At 45.9% G+C, this 26,798-nt stretch overlaps 1 protein-coding gene across 1 annotated transcript in view; it reads right to left on the bottom strand.

The window, feature by feature from the left end:
- The window catches only part of PAPPA (pappalysin 1), a 244,000-nt gene extending 224,687 nt beyond the window's left edge, over window positions 1-19,313 (bottom strand). The window contains exon 1 of the mRNA XM_019453913.2: window positions 18,487-19,313. Coding sequence (XP_019309458.2) covers window positions 18,487-18,907 — 421 coding nt within the window. The 5' untranslated portion in view covers window positions 18,908-19,313. The remainder of the gene's footprint in view (window positions 1-18,486) is intronic.
- Between the last annotated feature and the right edge of the window lie 7,485 nt (window positions 19,314-26,798).

The raw sequence follows: 26,798 nt of genomic DNA, 5'->3' as shown, positions 1-26,798 counted from the left end.
AACGCATGAAATGAATTGAGCTCTTAACTCAATGCTGCCGTGGAATATTTAGGGGATTTTAAATGGAAAGTTTGGAGATGGTCACAAAACCATTTTGGCTTTTTTTTTTTTACACACAAAAAAGCATAAAACAAAGCAGATCAGTAACCCAGACAGGCCAGTATTTCCTCCCTGGCTGTAAAAGATGCTGAGGAACTTAAAGAGTCTGGAACAGAGCAGACTGATGGGGAGGAGGCCAAGGACACTGAAAGGTCAAGGAGAAAACCAAATGTGAAAAAGTGTGGAGGTAGGGATACGTGTTCTAGGAACACGTTCTCTTTAATAAAAAAAAAAAAAATCCATGTAAGACAATGGTTCTCAAACAGCAGATATCTTGCCCCCCACAGGGCATTTAGTAATGCTTATGTAAACATTTCTGATCATCACAACTGGGGGTGGGGGTCGCTACTGCATCTAGTGGGTCAAGGCTAAACATTCTACAATGCTAAATATCCTGCAACCAACAATTATCCGTTCCAAAACATCAACCATGCTGAGTTTGAGAAACCGAGATACAAGGAACTAGGAAAAGTTATGGTAAGCAACAGTATTCAGGGAGGAAGCTGAATGTGGGGCTAAGAAATTTAGACCTGGTCTGGAACACGGACTCCAAGGACTGATTCCACCATTTACTTGCTGTGTGACCTTGGGCAAGTCATTTAAACTTCCCGTACCTCAGTTCTCTCAGCTGGAGACCAGGGATTGCAATAGTACCTATTTCAGAGGGTCATTCTAAGGATTAAAGACTTAATAGATGCAAAGTGTTCAGAATAGTGCCTACCACATAGAATGTGTTCAATATGTTAGCTATTACCTTTTACTATGTATAGATAATAGGGAACTATAGTAGTTTCAAGTTCAAGAGAGAGGCAAGAGAGCCCCTTCAGTCACTGATAATCCTGATACTCCCTGAAAAATGACCTAGAGCTGCATGATCATGTGACTATTAGATCCACCCACTTAATAAGCCTTCTGCTTCAGATGACACTACAGGTTAGATGTGTCTGAGTTTGTCTTGCTGTTTGCAAGCACTTCCTGTCTGGGCTCTGTTTTCCAGATAGCCCACAAGCCCTGGGCCAGCATCTGACTGCCTCCCAGTCCAGACTCCTCATGGTTTTAATGAATAAGTGGAAGGAGACAGAGGAAGCCAGACATGAAGACAGATGGAAAGATGGAAAGGCAGAAAGCCTTCCACGAAAGCTGCTGCCAGTGACACACACTGTTCACAGGGATTCCAAGGACAGAGTTGGGGACATATTTTAGAGGTTTGTGTAAGCTACTGATACTGTTCTCTTGGAGCCCTTGTTTGTAAACAGATATTTCTGCTGACACTGGGCTTTGTAAGGGTGGACAGAGTGGGGTGGGGGTGGTGTTGGAGAAAAAGGCAGGTTGTGTCCGAGAGCCTTAGACCATGTGTTTGTTGTTGAGAATACAAAGACCTTACTGTATTAAATGAAAATGCTTGTTTTACAAGGCGAGTGGGAATATGATAGGTACATGTCGAAAATGCTTCGGAAACTGAAACAACCCCATGCCACGACGGCTTCCTGCTACATCATGCATCCAGGGGCACACACAGAGCATGAAGGCTCAGAATCACTAAACAAGGGTTTCGGGGGTTCTGGGCAAAGAGAGTCCCAAGAGTTAAGTGACTGGCAGCTCCCTTCTCTGTTCCCTTTATGAAGCCTGCCCTTTCCCAAAGATCCCTGCCTCTATTTCACATTCTCTATTGGTTTTCCACCACCTGCTGACCTAAGAATGGCAGCTGTTATTGATCTAAAATATTAGTGTCGATAAAGGAACCTCCAGTAGTCTAGACTCAGATTCGGAGCACTACTGGGAATACTTATAATTATATAACTATGCAAGCAGAGCAGCTGAATTTTTTCAAAGTAGTTTTCAACTTCTAAAGTGGGGTTTTCAAATTGTTGTCTAGTAGAAGCATAGGGCTCAGTGGAGGTGTCTCGGGATTTTTTTCAAGGACTGAGAGTGGCATAAGAATAAGAACTGGAGTCTTCTAACACTTGCCCCAGCCCTAGCACACAGCCTGGTAAATGGCAGATGGCATGGATGAAGGGGTAGATGGATGAAGATATGAATTGATGGAAGGGTAGAGAGAAGAGAAGGATGGCTGGCTGGCTGGCTGGCTGGATGGTTGGTTGGGTGGATGGGGATGGATACATGGATGCATGACTGGGAGGGAGCAAGGGAGGGAGGAAGGGAGATGGGTGGATGGATGCAAGGATGCATGGATAGAAGGGTGGATGGAAATCTGGATTCATAGATTCATGGGTAAACTCCATAGTGAATAATTATGATCAGGACCACCTCGGGCTACATTTGAAGTGAACTTGCCTATTTTAAAACTCAGAGAAACTCAGACCAGAGTTTGAATAAACAAAGTTGTAGATTATATTTCTAAGGAATAAACTAACTTCTCCTCAGAGGAAAAATAGCCCTAAATTCTATTTACTCCAACAAGGGTACAGATGAAGGAAAGTGCAATTCCTCAGTCTGATATGACAACTCAACATCAACATTCTCATTTTCAAAGATCTCCTAGAGTGTTCAGATTTTAGAGCTGGGTACAGGCTTCAGGAAATGACCTCGTATGCCCCCTGCTTTTAGGCATTAAGTCACCATTTGGGGGCCATAGAACCCTTTAATAAACTGATGACAACTTCCCCCCAGAAAAATGTGTACACCTTCCATTTTTACAGAAAATTTCTCAGGTTCACAAAACTATTCAAGTCCTCCTGGAGGGTGCAAGAAAACCTTGCTTCTCTGTTGATCTAAAATGTTAGTGCTATTAAGGTATTTTAGTTGGTAATGGTATTCATAAGGAAATGAATGGTAATGATATTAACCAAAATACTACGTTATTAGTAAAATACTATCATCCATAATCAATGTAAACCTTGCTCATGGTATAAACGAGATTCTTGGCCTCATGCCATTCATTCTCCACATCGAAGTGAGAGTGATTACCAGATCCTGTAACTTCCTTGTTTGAAACTGCATTAACTTCCCAGTTCATTTGGATTAGAAGCCAGGTTCCATGACCTGTACTACCTTCAGCTGAGGGCACTCGTCTCCCAGGGGCTTGCACACCTGCTCCCTCAGCATCCTCCACTTACCCTGCCTCATGCTCTGTATGCTAGCTATGTTCTCTCTCTCCTTCTGGAACACTCTTCATTTGTCTTCATATAGTTTATTCCTTCTCATCTGTCATTCAAGCCTCAGCCTGACTACCTAAACCAAAGTCCCTCCACTCCAGTCTTCTCTAATGAACCACTTTTAACACTCCTTGCCATTAATATACAAGTCCTTACAACTGTTGACTCATTTATTATCTTTCTCTTCCCAGAAAAAAATATAAGTCCATGAGGGCAAGGACCTGCTCTATCTTGCTCAATGCCACCTCTCTAATAGTGCCATGCACATATTCCTTATTCGTTGGCTATGTGGAGATACACGGAGGTTTTCTGGAAGTTTGGGTGTTATCACTACCAAAAGTGTGGGACCCTGGGCAAATCTCACTCCCTCTTTGGGCTTCAGACTTTTCAGGTGTAAAAGGATAGTTTGGGTCCTATCCAACTTCAGGACTCAATGATCTAAAACCTGCGTGACCAAGTTCAAGAGAGCCGAGCTCAAATCCCAACACAATATGGCAGGACAGAAGGAATGCTCAGGAAAATTGGGCTCTGATCCTCCTCTGCTCCAATTTGGGATGGAACTTGGGATCATTTTCTTGCCTCATCTGGACATCTGAGTCTTCATCTCTGAACCGAAGAGACTGGCCCAGATGTGTTGCAAATTCACATCATTTTTTCATCCAGAAATCTCCCCACAAATATTTGTTGAACTTCTGCCATGGGCCAGGCCCTGGGAAGGTGCCCTGAGCACAGCAAACATGCTTCTGCCATCATCCTGCTCCCCTATCTGCTGGGAGGTCTCTGAGGCACAGGTGAGGGTTGCTGGAGGAACATGGGCTCATCCCACACAATTACACCTGGTTCTTCAGCAGCTCTCTCCAGGGATGGGCCTGGAGAAGATGACAGAAAACCATGGGGGAAAGAACTTAAAGCTAACAGAATGGTACACTGGCTCAGCCGACAGAAAGGGAGGCAGAGTGATAGGGAAGGGAGGTAAAAACACACACAGGTAACTGGTCAGCTCAGAGAATCAAAGGAATATCTAATGGCTGGTCCATTCATGTTTGCCTTCACTGCTTGGCCCTGACTAGGGCCCACGTTGTCATTTCTCAAAGTGCCTTGCCTCCACAGCACCCACTCCCAGTCACCCTGTCTTCTTTCTTATTTGGAGCCATCTCCAATTTATTTAGCAAAGTTTTTTGAACACCGATGGGCAGGGCCAGCTCTGTGCTAAAGCAAGGAACAAACAGAGATGAAGACAGACGAGGTCTCTGCCCCTAAGGAGCTTGGAGACAAGTGGGGAGAGGCAGACATGTACAAAGGCAAACACAACAGAGTGATAAATGTGATGAGGGGTGGATATAAGGGGTTGCTGGACTTGATTCGGATGGTGATGGATGGAATTGTCTAATCATTTCCTAGTGTCATGCTCCTAAAAGCTACTCTGGGCCAATGTCCTCAGCTGAGACATGAATCAAAAAGTGTTTATTGTTCTAACTTGATTTATGGCTCTACATTTAAAATGGCATGCATGATATATCCACATGCAAGGCAGAGCACACACTCCATATACATATGCATGCCATCTACTTCATGAACAAGTCCCTGACCCTTCCAGGTGGAAGGGGCCTCTTATGCCGCTGAAAGCTCAAACCACTTTCTAGCCCTGTAATAAACACGGGTGTTCAAGAACACAGTGTTTCTGCCTCTCTGCTTCCCCAGGACTCTATTAATTGCTTCGTTATAGCAGTTACCATGATGTCATGTATCTGTTTACCAGTCTGCTTCCGCTGCTAGCACTGGGAGCTCCTCAAGGGATGGAACTGTGCCCTATGCTTCTTTTCAGTCACCACTTCCTAGTTCAATGTATAAAACACAGAGACTAAAGGTTGCTCGATAAGCATCTATTAAGTGGGTGGATGGATGGATGGATGGGTGAATGGATGGATAGATGGATGGGTGGGTGGATGGATGAATGGAGAGATGGAAGGGAGGAAGATTTACTTCTAATAAACTGCCATTTCCTACTGAGCATCACAGAATGCCTAGGACAGAGGTTTGGCACACAAGAAGTGCTTAGGAAAAGTTATCAAACAGCTATATGGTGTTTCCTAATAAGCTCACTAATGTGAACCCACAGATATAACTGCCATATCCCTCCCCTCCTCCACGCCACCACTCTCTCAAAGGAAAACAAAGTGATCCAGTGAAATGAGCTCTGATTTGGAAGTCAAGAGATATGAGTTCTAGTTTCGATTTTGCTGCCGATTTGCTGCTTAATATTAATCAACTCAGCTTAATTTAATAACTTAACTTGCCCGGACCTCAGTTTCTCTACCTGTATTCTGAGCATATTTAACAAAGCAGAGTCTAACGTCATTGGGAAAGGGATGAACCAGATATGGTATTTTGTTTGTTTTTAGTGGATCAGATCTAATCAGCCCAATGGGGGCTGTTCCATAAAGGAGTCATCCTGAGAGCTTAGTACTGTCTCTACAGGGGCTTAATCAGTTCCAGTGAGAACACACCATGAATCACCCTTGCCACACCAGGGTCATTCTTCTACTGGGAACCCCATAGTTCGGCTCAGAATGCATCAGGCCCCTCCTCAGAGGGTGACCTCCGTTGAGCATAGGTGGGGGAAGGATTCTAAACTATGATTCCCAAACAAGGAGTTCAGAAAGGTTTTTGGCAGAGAGCGGCCTTGAAATAAGTGTCTATTTCCCAGTAGACTACTTATAGGTAAGAAATGCTCTCATGGATGCCAATGGTCTTTGGTTCAAAAGTCACCTGCAAATAAAATATATTTTGCATACTAAAGAGATTTCTCAGCCAATGTCTTTGAAATCTTATAATATTAATTCAGATTCTTCTTCCATCTCCCCCTCCCTCCATTCCTTCCCTTTTCATTCTATAACCAATCGCTAAATGTTTGCACCACTGGGGGCACCATCTTCCATTCATTCCTTCATTCGTTCATTCATCTCTTCATCCATTTATTCATGCATGTATTTCTCCCCACACGGAAAATTTACTGGACAATTACTGTGTTCCAAGCCATGCTCTAAGCCTATGGATAAAGATAAAATTAAACTGGCCTACGCTTGAACCCCAGTCCCACCACCCTTTAGCTCTGGGGCCTTCAGCAAGTCATGTAACTGCCTAAACCTAATTCAGAAGGTTCAAAGTGTAGCACTGAGCACAGTGCCAGCACATAGTAAGTGCTCATTATAAGCTAGCTGCTTTTATTACTGTTATTACTGCTGAGAATGCATACTCTCTCCCAAGGGTATATAAACAGAGGATAGAGGATTCCAGATCCTGAGGTCACCACAAGGTCTCACAAGATCAAGGGAAGCAGATGGGAAGGCCCCCCTATCAGGATGGAGGGAAATGGATGAAAATCCAGGCAACAGATATGACTGCCAGGACACTCGAGGCCCAGTAAGAACCCGATTAGGGGGAGAGGGGGAAATCTGAGAGGAGAGCAAAGCTTGGGATTATGTGCTGTAGTGCACACACAAAACAAATGATTTGCAAACAGGCAAGGGGCTGAGAGGGGAAGGCCAAGGCTAAAATGTGGCTTGGATTAGAGAGGACGAAATGTGATTTGAGGAGGCATTTAAATGCACTGCCCCCCTCCCCCCTGTTTTGGAAGGCCAGATTTCTTTTGCCTCCTGACTTCTTTGCTCAAGGGGAAATGGAATTAACCACTGTGTAATGTTTTTGAGTGTGACGCACGGGTTAGGTCATGTGCTTTGGTTACGTAATGCAACATGCCTGAGGTTCCTGAGCTCTGGCTCTCAGAGTCATCAGGCATATAGCTGGTTCTCTTATCCAGTCATGCATTCATTATACAAAAATGTATATAGTGTCTTTATAAGCCAAAGGCTGTGCTAGGCAGTGAGAAGTGGCGATGACCCCCAGTGTGCACACAATTAAATGTGAGAATTCCAGGCACTTTGGTATATATGTGCAGAGGGTATAGTGGAGACAGATGGACAAGAGAGGTGGGGAGCAGTTGGGGAGGGTTTCCCAGAAGAGGGGATCCTTGAGCAGAATCCTGTGGAAGCTGACGTGTTCTGCAAAATGGCACACGGGGACACAGGTAGTACACCAACTAAACAAAGTGATGTGAAAAGAGCCTAGGGTATCTGGGGGAATTGCAGATCATGGCAGTGCTACTGAAGGGTCTCTAGCTAGAGGTGAAAGAGTCATATTTGCATTTTCTGGAAGACTGACTGTTGGGTGTTGGAGGAGAGACTGAAGGGGTACAGTGCGGGGGTTGAGGCCCAGAGAGGAGGGCATTACGATACTAGGAAAAAGGGCAAAGCAAGAGATGCAGAGGGCATAAGCTACGAAGAGGGAAGATTGGCTTTAAAAATGTTTAAGAGGCAGGATAGAAATGGGTGACTGACTGAATACGGTGTGTGATCTCTCTAGAATGGGTGACACCAAATGAGAACACAAGGAACTCTGAAGGAAAGGTGATTCAGCTTTGGACATACTGAGTTTGAAGTGCACGTTCACATCTCCAGTGGATCTATGAGTCTGGAGTTCAGCAAAGCCTGCAGATCAATGGTGCTCGTCAGCAGAGATGGTGATTACCCGACGGTAAAGAATGCAAAGTTAGGAGACAAGCTGATGGAGGTGTGGCCTAAGACTCAGGGGACAGAGGACTTACCCAGCTCACTGATTTGGGCCAGGCATTTCCCTCACCAACCCTCGGTTTCTCATCGATGAAAAGAATGGCTTAGGTGAGTCCTGACTCACACACCTTGGTTCTTGGAAATTACATGGAATTGTTATTTCACAAAACAGAGTACAGTGTGTATTCACGTCTTATGTTTTCTGCCCGGGTACTTTGCATCTCTTAGAGCAAGGCCATCTTGCTCCTGATTGGCCTGTTATCATATATTTTTCTATTTTCTCAGCAGCCTCTGTAGCTGCAAGATCTACAATCTCATTAGGGAAAATAGTCCCTCCTATATGAACACATTTGGTCATATTCTGCCCAGCCACATTTCATGTCTATAGAGCAAAAGGAATTAAGAAAAGATGGAATGGGACAGATTATAGGAGTAACTTCTTGATTACAAAGGGAATAGGTCCAGGTTAGACCACGGGCTTCCTGAAGACAAAAGGCTGAACACGCTCCCCATAGTTACATCTGCAGATGCCAAGCTGTGATTTCCTGCTTTCTAGACTTTCTGCCTCTGTTTCCTCCAGGTGAACTGGAACCTGGGACCTTCTCGGGTTCTCTAAAATTGAAACAGGGTCACCTCTCCTACTCTGCCAGGTTCCATGGACCCTGGGTCTGTGGCAAATAATATTGAAAACCAATTGTTTTTGTTTTGTTTCTTTCTTGTTTTAAGAAACATCTAAGCAGCCAAAGTAAACGTGTTTGGTGTGAGGAATAGGAAAAGAGAGAGAAAGGAGGGAATAAGGAGCAAGAGGTAATTCACTGATGACAGTGCTGGGGATTCCCAGAAGGAAAACAGGCTAACAGATGGCCGTGGACCACAGAGTTTAGGTATTTTACTTCATGGAATAACCTGATTAAAATGATAAACAAGCCCTAAAAGGCCACTGGTCTACTGTGATGTCCACGAACTTGCCTGAAATGGCATTCGTAGAGTAAGAAATTATGAAACGTGAGTATTTTAACCATTCGCCAAGTTAAGTGACCACTGGAAAGGTCACTCTGTGAGTTCTCTGGATATTTAGGTCAGTGATGCTTAGCAAAATGATTGAGATGGCTTCCAGCTATTGGCAAGTACCAATATTACCTAAATAATGTCTTCAGTCAGTCTTTGACTACAATTCTACCCATTAGTACTTTGCTTTTTGACATAAAGCTTTCTGGGGAGATATGAAAGTATATATCTCTATGGAAGAGCAGTGTTCCAAGTTGTTGTCAGTCAATGATACCTTAGCAAGAAGGAATACCATGTCATTTTTTTGAGAGTGTTGCCAGGGGTGAGGAAGCAGAAAGCATGTGGGCACTGGGCCCTTGAGGGGGACAAGCACAGACACCACCTAGTGGAGGAAAATGCACCAGAAACAGAAAAGAACTGAATTGTTGCCAACTTTACAATTTTTTCTTAGGTCGGTCCTGATTAGGATTATGGAATCCTAGGAGATCTCTAGTCCTAGACCCTAGGAGGGTCTCTAGGGCAAAGATAAATTCATCCCTGCTCCATTGTACAGATGAGGAAAACTGGCCCAAGAAGAAGAGTGACCTTCCCAAAGCCACACAGCAAGCTAAAGACTGAACTGGTCTAGAACTGACCTCTCCCAGCTCCTAGTCCACTCTTCCTCCTTTTCTAATATACTATGGCCTTCTCTAGATGGCCTCGGGTCTGCTCTTAGGACTCCTCCCCAATGCCACTCTCATTACTGTCTCCCCTGACCACCCCATTTAAATCTCACTCCTCCTGCAACCCGACCCCCACAGCATTCACCAGACCTTCTTCTCTATTTTTGTTCATGAACACATAAATGTGCGATACACTCACTCACTTACACTCTGTTTCCACTGCCTTCCCCCATCCCCAAACATAAACTCCCTGAATGCAAGGCTACTTTCCTCTTCTGTTGAGTGCTCTGTATTCAGGGTCCCAAACTGTACCTGGCACATAACTCATGTGTAAGAACTCATAACTACTTGCTGATGCCTGGGCATGGGATGGACACATTTTTTACAGTGTCCCTTGTTGTTATCTGTGTTCCTTAGATTCTCTACCATGAGCACACATTGCTTTTATAATACGAAACAATAAAGTGTTTGTATTTTTGCCTTTCACTTTACTTTTTGTTTTATGTTAAGATGACAGTAATGTATCTTTCCCGAGTGGTAAAGAAGAGAAAGGCAATCCCTGGCTTTGCCAAAGGAGATAAGCCCGTCCAGCTCACAGAGTCATTGAGAGAATTAGAAATAATGTGTGGCAAGGTGGCAAGGGTCGGACACACATAACACCAACATGAGTTAACGTTTACTGTGCTTACCCATGGTCTAGATTCCATTACTAAGCATTTTCCACATGGAGGCCCAGTTAATCTTCAAAACAACCCCATGAAGTAGAAGCCAGTGTTATCCGCATTTTACAGATGGGAAAAGTGAAGCTTGGAGATATTAAGTAACTTGTCCAAGGTCATGCGGCTAAGCAGGTGGGAGAGTCAGGAAGTCAAACTCAGGCTGGCTGACTCTTGGGTCCTATGATCAACCACCACAAAATACTTCCTCGGTAAACACATGCTCCTTTCCCCTGTTTCCTGATAGTGTCAACTTCTCCTGAGATTAGGCAGATGCAGGTCATTACCCCAGAGCTCCAAAGGTTTCTAGAAGGTTCCCAGGGCAATTGGAGATGGAGATAAATGAGGAGCCAGAAAAGTGAGAGATGGGAGTGTGTGTGTGTGTGTGTGTGTGTATTGTCATAATGTGCATTGGATTGTCGCAATGACTAGCAGATCCCGGGGGGATTCTTAGGCATGATACAAAATGCTCAATGCTTCACAGTGTGTGCGATGGCTCCATAGAGCTAAGAATGTCCTCACTCAAAAGTTTCTTATTGCCCAGCAGGGCATCACTGGCACCTCCAACATGCCCTTCCTAGACCTCTCCTCATGCTCTTCCAGGATGCTCAGTCACCCAGGTTTGCAGGTGTGCAGAGAGGAGGGCAGAGGGAGCTCCTAGCGTCTGAAGACTGGACTGCATCCCGACCTTCATTTGATCTGCTGTGTAACCTTGGGCGAGTCCCTGACCCTCTCCAAGCTGGCGCCTCAGTGTTTGGACACCTCTCAGCCCACGGAATACGCAGGGATCTAAGACTTCAAGCCTTCCTATGGCGCTCAAACTTTTAACGTATTTTTAACTTTCTATTATGGAAATCCTTAATCACACACAGAAGGGCAGATGAAAAATATCTTGAAGCCCATCATGGTTATCACCTGTTTTCCACAATAGTTATCAGTCTGCTGATCTTCTGTCATCTACCACACCCCCTATACCTGTATTTTACACAAATGAAACAGACATACTGGTCTTTAACCCATTAGTACTTCAGTATGCATTTCTAACAGACTAAGGGCTTTAAAAATACACAGTAACATTACCATTATCACACCTTAACAGAATTAACAATAATTCGTCAATGTCATCCCCTGTCCCTTCAGACTGTGTTGCTGAGGAGTCTGCCCATTCCTTCAAATGGAATCTTGTAGAATTGCACAGCTTGTACAGAATAAGGTGAAGGGGAAAGTTGGGGGGAGGCAAAAACCTGCCCTTCAGCATCAACCCAGGGGATCTCTAAGATTGTGTGGCACAGTTTGAAAGCCCCTATTCTGTCCCTGCCTCTCTGTATGCACCCTGAGAACAGAGGGCCAATGAGCACTTGTCAAGGTCACGCAACAAGTAAGCGATAGGATTCGGCAGATCTGTGAAGTTCTAACATCAAAGAACTCCAGTGAGGTCACAGGTATGAAAAGATTTGCTAACTTGATCACTATTTATCATTTGCAATGTGAATAACAAAAACAAAGGTGCCTTCCCAGGAATGACCTTGATGGCACAAATCCCTCACGTCTCTCACCTTCCGGCCCCTCCTCCTCTTGCTGACATGTGGACCGGGTTCTGACCTTGGCCAAGAGCTTCTGCCGCCACTGTCTCACCAGCTTTCTGTGACACCCCGTGACATGGGGATGTTGAAGGTCAGCAAACCTGAAATTCTCTCCCCTGAGGCCCTGGTGGCTGAGTTGGAGGCCTCAGGGCCCACGGCTCAGAGGAGGCCAAGCCATTATTGGACCTCCGAGCTCCTGAGTCCCAGGTCTTCAAAGGAGCCAAGTGGCCAAGATCCACAGGTCAGTCCTCAGTTAAGTATTTCCAATAAGTGCATCAAGGCATGAAGTAGAGTCCTTGTGCAGCAAGAGGAAAGATGAGGGGACACTGAAATAAATGAAAGGCAGTAGCCAAGGGGAGAAACAGGCACCTGCTGGGTTCCTGAGCCCTTGGCCTTAGCCTTAGGGAAACAAGGTGCAACCTGGCTGCAGAGAGGGTCCTCATACTCAGTGTGCTTGGGGATCTTCTCTCTTCCTCATCCAAGACACCTACAGCCAGTACTGGTTTCGGAGTGATGTGAGACGGGGGCTCTCTGAAACAACAGACAACTGGCCCAGTGGAAAGTGGAGAGCGCCTCGGAACCGAGCTTCCCAAGTCTCTCCTCCCAACCCCTTGGGAGAGATTCATTTAAAATAAATAAAACTGACTTAATTTATTTTATTATATTATTTAAAAAATATATTACGTTGTTATATTAGTTAAATAAAAATTTGAAATGCAGACAACTCAAGGTTACCTCCCTACAGGAATGTCAACACTTTAGAGGAGGCACCTGAAGGAGAGAGTGTACTTTTACACACAGGAAGGGTTCTGGAAACGTGGGATGTCAGGGCTGTGGCACCCAGGGGTTTGGGGTCAGCAGGGGAATTGAGAATGAAGGAAAAAGGGTCCTTTCTGGTGTTTGGTGACTCGGAACTGAGACAGATAAATTTCTCTAAAGGCTTAGCTGCTAACCAGCTCAGTAAGTGGGAAAGGCTACTTCCCCTTTGTGCCTCAGTTTCCCCTCCTGCAGAGCAAAGAGATCTTACTGGATCAGTGAATCTCCCCTCTGGCGGCCCTTCCACATTACCTGACGAGGCCTTGAAACACACCAGTGCCCAAGCCAAGGCCAGACCCATGGCGTCGGAATCCTTGAGATGCGGCCCAGGCATCAAGATGTTTTGCAGGCTAATAATTCCAAGTGTTGTCAGGGCTGTGAACTGCTAGACAATACGATCTCCCAGGCCCCTTTGAGAAGGCACAGTCTATGAATATGGTTTAATTCCCACCCCTGTATAACGCTGGTTCTCAGTTTCCCAGTTGCACAATGAGAGGCTTATTCCAGTTCATGCCTGGGCTGACCGTGCACCACCCACCTTCCTGAAGTCCACCCCGCTGAGCCCCAAGTTTGCTTTCCTCTATGCAGAGGGGCAAGGATGATGTAGCCTCCATCACCCCCAGCTGTCCATGTGAATGGCTGCTTGGGGGAAAGGGGAAGTTGAGGGCATCTGGGAAAGGAGCAAGAGGCATGTGACGGTAGATCTGTGGCCTGGACCCCACTATGCCCACTGTCTGCCTTCTGTTCCCAAGGGTGCATGCTCTCCTTAGTGCTAACTGGTTTCCTTATTCACTGGTCCAGTGGTTCTACACTTCCTCTGGCTCTTACCACCAAGGGGTCATCCAAGTAGGTCAAAGAAGAGGAAATGGAAACGCAAGGAAGGGATTGGGTGGGGGGTTTAATTGTCCCCCGGGACACATGGTCTACTCTAGACAGACTCCCCAGTAACAGAAGAGGGGATGTCCTAACAGTGCAAATAGGCCCAGCTTCCTGAAGGCCAAGCTAGCAAACCAGAAAAGGGAACGTGGTTATTTGCTGGATCCTGTTACTGTCGACTGAGTCCCTAATATGAGCTGACATCGTGCCAGGTACTTCCTGCATGTTTATTTCACTGCACTATCCTGGTGTCATTCTGCCCATTTTACAGATGAGGAAACAAAAGGATAGGGAGATGAAACGACTTGATTCAAATCACACAGCCAGTAACTGGCAAGAGACATTCCAAGCCCAGTCTGCCTAATCTGGCATGAAAGGAAAAACAGATCTGCTAGGTCAAATCCAGGGTTCCACGTGAGATTTATACTCATTCTCTATCCTCTTAAATCTGTAGGTGCACGGTCAGCACCCAGAAATGCAGAAAGGAATGGGAACGTTCTACAGCAGGATTAAAGAAGGGGATGTGAGTCCTTTCTCCTCTCCCCAGAAAGACTGCAGAGGAAACAGGCGCTTAAAACTCTAGTTGGCATCTGGGCTGTGCCTACCACAGGATGGCCTGTGGGACTGTGGACTAAGTCATTTCAACTCTCTGAGACTCCATCTCCTCCTCATTTGGAAAAAAAAAAAGAAGAAGAAGAAGGAGGAGAAGGAGATGATGTGCACTTCCCAGGGTGTTTGTGAGGGTGAAACTTGCAGACACAAGGCAAGTGCCTCACGTGGTGCCCAGCCCCTTGGAGGCACCCAGGAAGGGCTGGTTTCCTTCCTGCCTTTAAATGTCCTCAACCCATAAAATTAAGACGGACATCTCTGGAAAATCATGCCCAGTAGTAAGAGTGACCCTTATGGAGCACTTCCCCTGTGTGAGCTCATTTAAGGAGTAGGTACGTGGGCTATCCTCACTTTGTAGGTGAGGGAGCTGAAGCCCAGAGGAATCAACTAGCTTGCCTGAGGTCACACAGCCAGTTAGGGGCAGAGGGGGATTCTCACTTAAGTAACCTGACTGCTAAAACTGGCTTCTAACCCTTGCAACATTCCAGACCCTGGATGCGACTAGGAGAGCTGGGGGCGAGCCGTGTTAATATACGGACCGCTTGAATCCTATCCTTGTCTGTTGCAGCAATTCTAAAGTTGGGAAAAGGCAGGCACTCTTTCTGGGGGGTTGGGTGGGTGGTAGGAAGTGGGGGCTGCAGAAGGGAGAACATAAAAAAAGACTCTTCTGAAGAGCCAGCAAACTCAACAGTCCGACATTTAGAACAAAAGGAAAAAGCGTGGCAAGCCGAGGTGCTGGACGGGATTCAGGTAAATCCCTTTCTCCTTCAGAGCAGGAATTCTGGATCACTAAGGGATGGGGTGGGGGGAGGGCAGCACTTGTGAGGTCCACATTTCACTTATCTAACACGTCAGGAGAAACTTTAACAAGATTAACTGCTGCTTGGGGCCTCTGCTCCATGGAGCAAATTGAGTCTATTGTTTTGTTTTTCTCCTTCTTTCTTGTTCTTTCCAACTGGAGGGTTTCCGGGAGGGGGCAGCTGGGTATGAGGGGCAGGGGTCTGGATCGTGCCTGGTATGGGACAAAAGCAAAGGAGTGTTTTTCTCCTTCTTTCTCGTTTTTTCCAACTGGAGGGTTTTGGAGAGGGGGCAGTTGGGTATGAGGGGCAGAGCTCTGGATCGTGCCTGGTATGGGACAAAAGCAAAGGAGTGTGTAAGACAGCCCCCCCACCCCCGGACTTGAAAGGGAGCCCAAACTGTTGTGCGCAAAGGCCAGCCTGAGCCTGGGTGGTGGGTCTGGGAGGGGGAAGAGGTGATGGTGTTTATTAGACACGTTCTCTCCGTGCAGGGGGTAAGGCCTGAAGACCGGATGCCTGAGATTAAAACCTAGGTCCTGCCATCCAGGAGCTGTGTCATCCAGCAGCACCCCTCCCTCCCCTCTCTGTCTCCCTATCCGGTTACACAGAGAACTGGTATGTATGGGGGTAACCCCTGTGGACCCCTTTTCACTGTAGCCTTAAAGAATTCTTCGGTTCTAAAGACCCCTCCCCATTATTGGTGGGCCCCTAGGAGAAGCCTGCACACGGGCACTTTCTAACTTTGGCTTTGTTTTTGTCTGCATAAGCCTTTCCCTTTTTATTTATTAATATATATATTTTTTTCTTCTTCCCTTTTGGAAAAATAAAAGGCATGTTTTCTGAGCTTCAGAAGCACGCTGCTCCTTCACTCCTTCCCTCTGCCTCTCCGAGCGCCTGTCTGAACTGGTGTCAGTGAAGTTTGAACCGGGGCAGAAATAGCATCCCGGGCGGATCTGGGAGCACAGCCCGCCTACCAGGAGCGGCAAGGCCTGCCTCTGCCAGACGACAGACCCGGTTAACAGCACCGTAAAATTAGACCTTTACGAAACCCAATTGAATCCTGCAGCAAAGAGTGATGTAAGGCAGCCTGGCCTGACAGCAAGGCAGCAACCCTCTGCCTGAAATAGCAGCGCGGTCCCTGCTGAGAGATGCCTGCTCTCTCAAGATAGGGGACCAGGGATTCCTACGAAAGTGGCGACGCCCAGCCAGAGGGAGCCAGCAGAGGTCAGGCAGCACACTGGGCACCCGAGGTCGCAGCGAGGAGGACGTGGCTTGGCACCAGCATCCAAGCGACCCACCTAGGGCCCTGCCTCTCCCGGCCTGAACTTACACGAAGGAAGGAGCTGAGAAAGTGCTTCTGCAAAGAACCTCTGTTTGTTTGCTTTTTAATTCAAGGAGAAGCAGGTTCTTTTGAGTCCAACAGTCTGTACGGTGCGGAGGATACGCAGAATGAGTCTTTTCTGGCTCGGGGCCAGGTGTTTACACACCGCCAATTCTGGCTCAGACTCAACTAGGGGAGGAAAAAAAAATCCACCAGAATCCTCAGGAGAAAAGCTCCTGGCTTTCTGGTGCTACACGACAGCAGTGCCTTTTCTTTCTTTCTTTCTTTCTTTCTTTCTTTCTTTCTTTCTTTCTTTCTTTTTTTCCTTTTTTTTTTTCATTTTGAGAGGAATGTTATTTCCACACATAAAATGGGCCAGGCATTTTATACAAGCAATAATAACCTAACGTCCCCCATCCAATTAAAGTATTTTACTGCACAATCTTTGTGTGAAAGAGTGAATGAGTGCTCAAGAGAACGCGTGTGAAGAGAGGCTCCTTGTCTGAATTACAGACGTTTATAAAGCAGGCTCCTGTGGAATCCCAGGTGTTATGTATATATGTGTGTGTATATAGATATATACACATACACGCATATATAATTTTTTAAGACGTATTTACTGCCTTTTCATTGATGATACCTATGTCACCCTGGGTCTTTCCCTCTGGAGGGAAAAGCATTCCAAATCACTAGCATGACAGGTACAGCTTAGGAAAAATCAGATCTACTCATTTTTTTTTTTTATCATCTCCAAGCAGCAGGCTCTGTGCTTTCCAAAAGAGAAGTAAACATACCACAGCTCTGAACTGTCACCATCATCGTTATTATTATAAATAACATTTTATCCCTATTCTACAGTATAACCCCCTCTAGGTGCCTAGGACCTTGGGGGCTAAAAGTGAATGAGCTCAGTTTCCCTCTCCTTGGGGTGGGGGGGAACCGAAGGAAAAAAAAAACAGCATGTGATGACGTCAGATGTGGGGGAAAGTCACTTTCTTGCTCTGGGTTTGGGAGCGGGAGACTGGGAGCTTTGGGGGCAGATTCTTGGTAACAGCCTCAGAGTTTGGGTACCTTGAAATGGGCTTCACGTAAAGAGAACAGCGTCGGCACATTTGAGAAAGTCCACGGGCAAGACAGAAAGCAGCAGAACTGCCGGAAGAACTCACAGCTTTCCCTTCGAAGAAAGTGTGTGTGGAAGGGGGTGGGATCACGAACCGCCTCCACATGTTTCCTGGCTGCAGCGAAGGGGGAACCCCTACTCTCACTTTAAGACGTCCTAGGACACGGCAAGATTGTTTGTGCAGGAAGGGAATCTCCCAGTCTCAGTCTGAAGAGGCAAAACTTTCCTTCTCTCCTCCATCGCCGCACCCCCCCCCCCGCCCCCCAGTTGTATTAAAGGCATTGCCACAGATTCATTTAGAGGGGGAAAAATGGATGTTGGAGCATTTCTAAGGTTTGCAGCCCTCACAAAGTGTCCGGTTTCACTATGGGCTTTGCTATGGAACAAGGAAGGGGAGGGTAAGGAGGGAGAACTCAAATTCATGACGGGCTCGTAAAAGTCCCAAATGAGGAAAGTGCCCCGTTTCGCAGCCTAGTTGGGGAAGACTGGATGGGTGTGCATTAGGAAGGTCTTGTCCCAGCCGGGAGTGACAAGCAGCGGGCTTTCAAGGCGAGGGCATGGGACGTGTGTGTGTGTGTGTGTGTGTGTGTGTGTGTGCATGTGTGTGTGGCAGGGGAGAAGGGGGTGCATCTCACAGGCAGGCATCAAGCAGAGAACAACTTTGGGGCACTTTGAGGACTTCTAAGTCCTGCTTATCATAACAACCCTGTCCTTGTAGGCTTTCGGGGTAACGGGGCTAAGTGAAGAGAGAGGTCACCTCCATTAAAAAGTCAAACCAATGATCCCCCTAGCCTCTTTTCACATGCATCCCAACTGGGTCATCCTCCCCTCCATCCCAGAGACAGTACGTCTGACCATCTCCAACACGATGTACGTGCAGCAGGCTCCCCAGGGACCAGCCCTCACTGACTGCGGGTCTCGGGCCTCCTGGAGCGCTCCCTGCGCTCCTCCCGGAGGGGCGAGGCGTGAAGCCTTCCGAGTGCGCCCATTCCGCAGATGGGGCAAAGTGAGGTTCCAAGCTCACCCCGGGTGCCTTGGCGCCTCCGGCCCGGCGGTTCCCGCACGGACACACCCGCAAGCCCCCAGCCGGCCCGCCACCCGAGCCCGGGCACCCCGCCGGGGAGCCCTCGCCTACCTGTGATCACCGCCGGAGACCTCTGGCCCCCCTCCGCTCGCAGCCACACTTGCAGCGTGAACGCGTCCCGGGGCAGCTCGAGGTCGGCCCGGAGGCGCAGCTGCTCGCCTCGCCCGCTGAAATAGAGCGCCCGGCTCGGCGGGCTCGGCTCCTCGGCGGCGCCCCTCGCCTCCCGCTGCTGCCGCCGCCGGGGGACGCGCACGGCTTCCCAGGCACCGCCCGGCGGCGGCGGCGGCGGCGGCGGCGGCGAGGCGCGGCGGCCGCGGGCCGCCCGGGTGGCGCAGGTGGCCGGGCCGGCGGCGGGGCGCGGGGGGCGGCCCGCCCGCGGGTCTCTCCGGGCCCGGCGGGGGCGCTCGGCCAGCCCGCAGCCCAGCGCGGCGCTCAGCAGCCCCAGGCGCAGCACCCAACTCCAGAGCCGCATGTCCGACGGTCCCCCCCGCCCCCCCTTCGCCCCTGCACCGCCGCCGGGAGCTGCCAGCTTTGGGAGCCTCGGCGCCTCGACTTTCTTCGCTTCTTCACCCTTCTTGGGCGAGCCCCCCCTTCCACTTGCTTTTTTCTTTTCTTTCTCGCTTCCCTCCTCAAGGTGTGTGCTCCACTCCCCCCACCTTTGAAAAATACAGCCCAACTCCTCCTGGTTGGCAATTAATTTCTCTCCCCGCTCCTTTATCTGCCTTATTTCCCCCCTCTAACAGCTGGTTGCCTTCCTCCTTGTTTTATTTCATTTTATTTTATATGATTTCTCTCTCTTCTAAAAAAAAAAAAAAAAAAGCTCCTCTAAGACACTGATCCGCTGAATTCCCTCCCCCCCAAAGATGCTCTAATTTATTTATTTTTTGCGTCCTTTATAACACAAGCCACAGCCCCCTTCTCCCCCCCCCCAGTCCCCCCTCCCCTCCCTCCTTCTTCACAAAATGAAAGGAAAGAGGGGGGAAAAAGCCCTCAGAAGATGAGTAAACAAGCGTATGCTAATCTGCTCCCGAGCGCTCCACCTTCCCAATTGAATGAGTCCCTGTTAAAACTGCGGGGATCATGACTAATCAATCAGTTTGGAGAGGCCGAGCTACCCAGCCTTCCTCCACTTCGCCGGTTGCCTCCTCCGTTCCCGCTTCTCCACCCCCTCCTTTTTTTTTTTTTTTTTTTTTTTTTTTTAAGAAGACAATCTTAAAGTAACAATTTAATGAAATTCTGTACACACCCCCTTACGGTCCTCCCAGCTCTCCTCATTCCTGCTCAAAACACACATTCCTGTTTTTGTTTTGTTTTGCTTGCTTTTTTTTCCCCTCCTTCACCACCCACCCACCACCCCCCTTATTATTATTTTTATTTTTATTTTTTTTCCCTCCTGGCAGGAGAAAAATCTCTCTCTTCTCTCAGGATCCCCTTTGCACTTTGCTGGTAAACCTCATCCTTCTGTATAGCACAGAAAGGGTCTTGAAACTTGATTCTCTGAATTTTTTGTAATGCTGTCTCTCTATTTCTCCCTCTCTCTCACTCTCATCTCCCTCCCTTCCTCCCTCCCTCTTCCTCTCTCTTCCCTTTTCTCCCCCTCTCCACTGGCTTTCTCTCTTTCTTCTTTCCTTCCTCCTTTCCCCTCTCTTTTGCCTTCCCTATTCCTTAAAGTTATGCAATGGTGAATGTCCCCTCTCTTCCCTGAGCCCCCAATGCTGCTGGCTTCAGCTGGTCCAAATGTTGTCTCCAAAATCCTCACGGAATCATCAGGAACAACCAGAGGAAAGACGTTTTCCAAGGCATTTGCCTTTCCAAAGCTACACTCCGCACAACTAGGTCTCTAAATACTCCTGAATACTCTTAAAAATATTCTATTGGCTGCTAGAAATTATTGTGGTTTTATATTTAAAAATGAGAAAAAAATATTAATTTGCCTGCTTTGTTGCAACCTAAGAAATTCAGGGTTTCTGACACTGTTCAAGTCACAGGTAAGGGTCTGACCATTTGCTGCTTTGTGGATCTGTTTTGAACTGGGACATATATGTAATATATTTTTGCTCTCTTTTTTCCCCCCTCTTTATGGAACTCAAAAGCTCCCCCTTATGGCAAAACAGTTCTTTTTTTTTTTCTTCCAAGTGTTTAAGAAGTCAAAATGAGTTAGCAGTGGTGAATTACAGATTATTAATTACCAACATATTCAAATAACGTAGTGATAAAAATATGCTGTGTGAGGTTTGCATGTGGATAGCATGCTAGGAGCCTAAGGTGAAATTAGCTCCATTAACCAGGACTTTCCTCCCCATGCACTCCTGTCCTCAGGGCTGCTCCAGATCCTTCTGAAGAGCTGGGATCATTCTCGCACACTTCAGGGAGAGTGAACAGCAGTGGAGAATATGTGTTGGTAAAAGTATGCAGATTTGTAGAATGAGCAAATGACTCAGACATCCCCTCTATAAAAGCCGGAATGTGGTATGCAGGGATTACGGCACTATTCTGAAAACAGGAGATCCTAGATTCAGATCTTCTTGGTTTGGGAAGAACTTGCCATATGGTCTTAGGCCAAGAATGTTTGAACTCGGTTTCTCCAGTTATAAAAGGAAAATGGCATTATATTAGATGTGTTTCCAAGATGAAAGGAAAAGATCTTTGGGGGTACCATGCCATTGATATGGAATGTGCCTAAGCAAATCGTTCACTTTCTACAATTCCAAGTCATCTATGAAAGTCATGAAGTTGGCGTTCAATAAAAAAAGAAGAAAAAAAAGAGATCTGTGTTGAACTATATGAATTACATCCTGCAAAATCCCCCTCTTTCCCCATAGAAGTTGGAACATGACTACTGATTCTCTTCAACCGTGGCACTTAGGCATTGGAAAGCTGTATTTCTTCCAGGGGCTTCTAAGTCATTGTATACAATAGTTCTGAATATTCATAGACGTTTGGGATTTTGTCAACTTTCCCACAAAGAAGAGTCATAACATGAGAGAGAGCATTCTGAGTCCCCAATCACTCCACCACAAGTCAGTGTTCTGTCCTCCGTGGGCCACTTTGGTTCACCAGCCTCCCGCTTCCCAAACTTTACAATGGGACTCTCTCACAAATTCATCTCGAGAATAAAATACGCTCTGGGTTATAATACTTTGTAAACTGTGAAAACTCTATTTGAATACGATTTTCTCTACCGTTGTTAAGTGCCAAGTGCCTTCAGGTTCTTAAAGGCAAATGAAAGTCCGTGAGGCCAGGTTTTCATTTCTCCCGTGTGGCAGATGCAAAGATAAAGGGACAGGTCCAAGTCTCAGAGCTCCTGAGCTTTTGATCTCAGTCCCTGAGTGCACTGGGGCAACTGGCAAAGACTTCTGCTGGTCTTACTGTTGAACACACATTTATTATACTGTCCCACCTGTTTTGGAAGCCACTTTGCCTTTCAAACGTGCATGTATACATGTGTTTGCTTTTAACTGAGTGACTAGGACTGCATGAATTGGAACCCTTGGTTTATGACTTGCCCTAACCACTGGTCTATGCGTGCTCTTATTTATTTATTTATATGTAATACACTATATCACCTGCTGCTCTCCTCCTTTTACTCCATCCCTTGGTCTTTCAAGGATCGGTCCCCTGTCTTTGCGTCGTTTGTAGTCACAGAGCAATCATGTGAAGGTTAGGGGACTCGGGTTCTCATTCTGACTGGTATGGGATCTTTGACCTGTTTGCTCTTATGTAAAATGAAAGCACAGGAGAAGGTAGTTAAGATCACTTACAAATCTCAAGTGTAATGGAGGCCCCAATTATTGGAGCATGTCAGTAATTCCCATTGAATTATCCCATATTTGGTCAATTCCATCCCACCTACCACCCAAGGAGTTCCTTGTTTCTGGGAACTACCCAGAAAACTACCTTTTAGAACAAAAACACTTTTGTGCCTCCACTCTAAGGATACACGTCTTTATTATTCATTGTATTTGGTAATAACAAAAAGCAAGAGATTTTGCCAGGGAGGGTGTAAACGTCTATGCGAAGTTAGGAGAGTAATATCTAGGTGGAGTCCGAAAGTTTGGAAAGGTTTGAATGAGTAACAGTGGTTCAAAGTACACATCTCAGAGCCATTATGACCTGGGTTCCTAAGACCTTCAGCAAATTGCTGAATTTCTCTGAGTCTCAGTGACCTTATCACAGAGCTGCCTTGAGGACAATGGACTGTGTGACATAGTAGGTGCTCAGTAAATGAGCACCCTCTCTTCCTTTCTAAAGATCTAAATTGTATGACCCTCTGGGTTTGTGTCACCTCTCATCTCCAGCTGAGCCCCACCTACTTCTTACTCCAAGCCAGGATTATACTCACCTCAGAATTCCTAGGCAAGCATGGTCTGTGGGGTGGAATCTGTAACTCCATGAGATAGGATCCTGTATTGTTCTCCCGTGTCCTGTTTATATCTTTCTTTCAAGATTAGAACCCTCCCAGGTCAAGGATCTTCAGGAGCTAGTTCTGTTACCGCACCCCTCCCCCATCAGCCCGAAGGGCTCCCTCCTCTGGACTCTCACAGAACTTCCTCCGAAGTTGAATTTTGCTGGGCACATCCCCAAACCCATCCACCACACTTAATGACATATCTGCTGGTCTCCCCTTTCCCTGTGGGACGAAGACTCTGTTACATTCATATTTGTGTTTCCCCAAATGATGCTTAGCCTAGCACTTTGCACATAGCTGCTGCTTCAGAACCATTCAATTGAATGATTCCATAGATATGGAGCATATTTGGAGCAAAGGAAATTGGATTCAGATCTTCTCTTCGCTTAAATAACAATTCAACAACAGTTTACCTCTGTTGAATGCACACGACATTCCAAGCAATATTTAAATGCTTTTTCTAGGAATGATTCTATTTAATCCTCATACCAAGCCTACACAGGAGGCCGAATAACCATCCCATTTTACAGGAGGGGGAGGGGGAGGGCAAACCAAAACCTGAATCACAGAGACTAAATAATCACAGAGACTACGTGGGGAGCCCAGCCAATCTGGGTCTAGCATTCTGTGTTCTAGCTCCAGGGGCTAGGAAGAATCACTTAACCTTTTGAATCTCATTTTTCATTTTTATAGATTTCACGGGGTTATCTGGGAGATTAAATGAGATGATGGATATCATGTTGCACAGTGGCTAGTACATGTCAGTGGGTGCTAGATAAATATTAGCTTCCTTACTTCCTCCCCAACAGTACTTGGATTATGTTAATTTATCATCCAGACTAGAGTTGATGACTGCAAGTATGATGCCAGTAGTAATAACAACCTGTCCGTATTGTACACCTACTGTGTGTTAGATACTAAGTTTTAACTTTTCTCTTCACAGGACTAGGAGCAAGGTTTTGACTCCGCTCATATCTAAATTGCTCGGCAGCTTTCTATCATTCTGTCTTCTTAACTCAGATTAGAAAAATAAACTAATTTTCAGCCCTGAGTTTTGTTTTTGGTTTGTTTTTGTTTTTGTTTTTAGCATCTCCAAGCTCTGTCTGAAAACAATTAAGTCTGTGGTTAATCACTGCCTGTTCTACAAAGCCACAGCAAAAAGAGACCCAGTCATCACACTATTTCCTGAGGTGGGGGTACAGGGGAAAGGGTTTCGGACCACTCTGGCTGGGTTCGAGGTGTTTTCCTTTGTATTTCTTGAAGCTTTTGTGTCCATAAGTAGGTGACACTGAAGTGAACTGGAGCCCTCTCAGTCTTCCTGCAGGCTTATGACTGGAAGCTGAAACAGCAACTTCTATAATCTAACCCTGTCCTCGGACTAGTGCCAACGATCTCCACTTTGTCCAACTCAGGTGCCCAAGGCATTTCTTAAGCTTTGAATTTTAGTTGATGAGGAAGATCACTGCCTGAAACTGTGATTTTAATTTATACCAAAACATGATTTTATAAATTTTATTTTTAGTCTAGCAATTGTAATAACTAGCTATAATTTATCATGAAAGACTCTCTTGGGTGGTTACACATACCATTTAATGTACAAAACCATTATCTCTATACTTTTTCTTATCCCCATTTTGCATTTTTTTTAAATGTGTCTCAGTAGGTTAGATTTTATGGCACATTTGAACCTAAGTCTATCTCACTCCAAAGTCCACATTCTTAACTGACCTGCCTCTAATCTACCTTTAAGCTTCCTATTGTTTTAAATGGGAATAAAATATCTCCATAATCTTGTGAAAGAGGAAGCTTTGTGAGAAAGCAAGAAATGGGCAATGGTGGGCGTTCTCTTCATTCTACCCTGTTTTGTTTGATGGAAAATAAAGCGTTTGATAACCCATTCCACTTAATTCCAGGGCAAATGTATTTTGTGGTTTATTGGAGAAGAGGCCTTGAGTCACATAATGAGGATTGCTTTCCTCTCTCTTTTGTCCAGAAATTGCAGAATCACTGTCCAATTGGCCACTTTTTATATCAACTAAGATCGAAGGCGTGCAACTAATTGCTCTTCAGTGAAGTTCTTTCTCATGGGAAACGAATCCAGTGATGTTTTCTGATGAATTCAACTTACCCCAATTAAGAATAACATGACTCGTTAAGCACCTTGCCTAGGCCATGCATGGACCTGTGGGTACCTAGTCTGACAATAACTTGATGAGGTTGGTCTTGCTCTGTTTTAAAATCAAAGGAGATTCAAATTCAAAAAGAGGAAGTGATTTACCCCCAAATCACCTACCTAGAAGATATATGTCCAGATCAAAACTCTACCTTATGTGCTTTTCTCCAATCTAGTGCAAATGTCACCTTCTCCATAACATTATTCTTTATTAAACATTAAAATAAATCATTCCCAGAGGATTATTTAGCTTCCTTTCCTCTCCTATATTGTTGGATTTATGTCCTTGTCTTCTCTTCTGTGCCAGATCTTAAGCATCTCGAGGAGGAGATCTGAGTGTTCTGCCTTTTGAGATCCCCCATGGGGTTAACCCTCTAGGGTTCATGCTGAATAGGAGCTCAGTGAACATTTAGTGAACTCCATGAGACCTCTGTAGCTCCTAGGCATGTGTGACATCTAGAATAATGTTCTGCCTCTTTCATTTACCTTACCTTGAGTTCTTCCAGTTCTTAAAACCCAGTTGAAGAAAGTCTTGGTTCTTTCAGGAAAATTTACTCATGCCCTCCTCCAAACAGAATTAATCTCCCCCTCTGCTGAAACTCTCTTATGTCTTCTCTTGAAGCCATTCAACTAGCACTGTCATGCAGAGCACTGTAGTGATTGCTATTTACCATGTCATGTGGGCATAACCCCACCTAGACAGCATATGGCGGATGATGTTGGTGCATGCCGTACCCAAATGCTGCTATATATATGTATATGTACATTTACATGTACGTGTATATGTATATAGAGGCTATAGAGAGTGCTTTATGGCCTGCTAAATCTAGCGCTCTCCATTTGCAGGTGAAACCTCACAGAAGGGAAAGGGATTCTCCCAAAGTCACACAACCAAACCATTCTTTCTGCCATAATGCTGACCCTTTTATTACATGTGATGCTATTTCATTTATTCATTCAATAGTTATTTATCAATTATCGCTTATGTGCCTGGTATTGTGTCAAGTTCTGTCTAGATGTCTAACATTATCTTTCACTCTTAAATTATTATCTTTTACTTGCAAATTATTACCTTTGTCAGTAATAGTTGAAATTTATTGCTGGCTTATATGTGGTGAGTGCTTACACATGATATCATTTCATCTTTATAACAACCCTAAGAGGCAAGTAATGTAATTACCTCCATTTTACAGAGGTAAAAAAGAGCTTTAGAACCCTGCATGGATTTGTAACATCTGAAATCCAGGTATGCCTGCCTCCAGAGCCCACATTCTTAGCCTTAACTACAGCAATGAGAAATCTGGAAGTTCTTTCTAGACAACTGGAAATTTACTGTGCAGTGCCCCATTCCTGTCCTTGAACTCATGGATATAGAGAACCAGCAGTGGCCAGCCCTCCACAGTGAAGACAATGGGTAACTCTAGTAAAGTGGACGTTGAGAGAGAATGCCACTCAATTCTGGGAGAAGACAGACATTGACTGACTTGGGCCACATGTGAAAGCACTAATTTTAAACAGTTAATAATAACAACAGCAGCAGCAACAACAACAGCCTTAGACAATGGCCCTAATATATGTGGAGAGCTTTGTGCTCCCATGGAGAAAGGGGCAAGGGTCATGCTGGGAAATGATCAGTTTCCACTAGGATGTGTTTCATGTGGTGTTCAGTAAGGACCATGAGATGGACTGGACAGGGGAAGAGCTCTTGTAGGTACTAACATCCAGGCTCTGTTTTCACTTTTTTGCCACTCAATTCCTGTGATGCCTCAGACAAGTCCTCAC

Source organism: Panthera pardus, unplaced genomic scaffold (genome assembly GCF_024362965.1).
Source record: "Panthera pardus isolate Hobbes unplaced genomic scaffold, ASM2436296v1 HiC_scaffold_20, whole genome shotgun sequence".
NCBI lineage: Eukaryota > Metazoa > Chordata > Mammalia > Carnivora > Felidae > Panthera > Panthera pardus.
The sequence above is the reverse complement of the archived record's forward strand: the minus strand, read 5'-3'. Positions and strand labels throughout refer to the sequence as shown.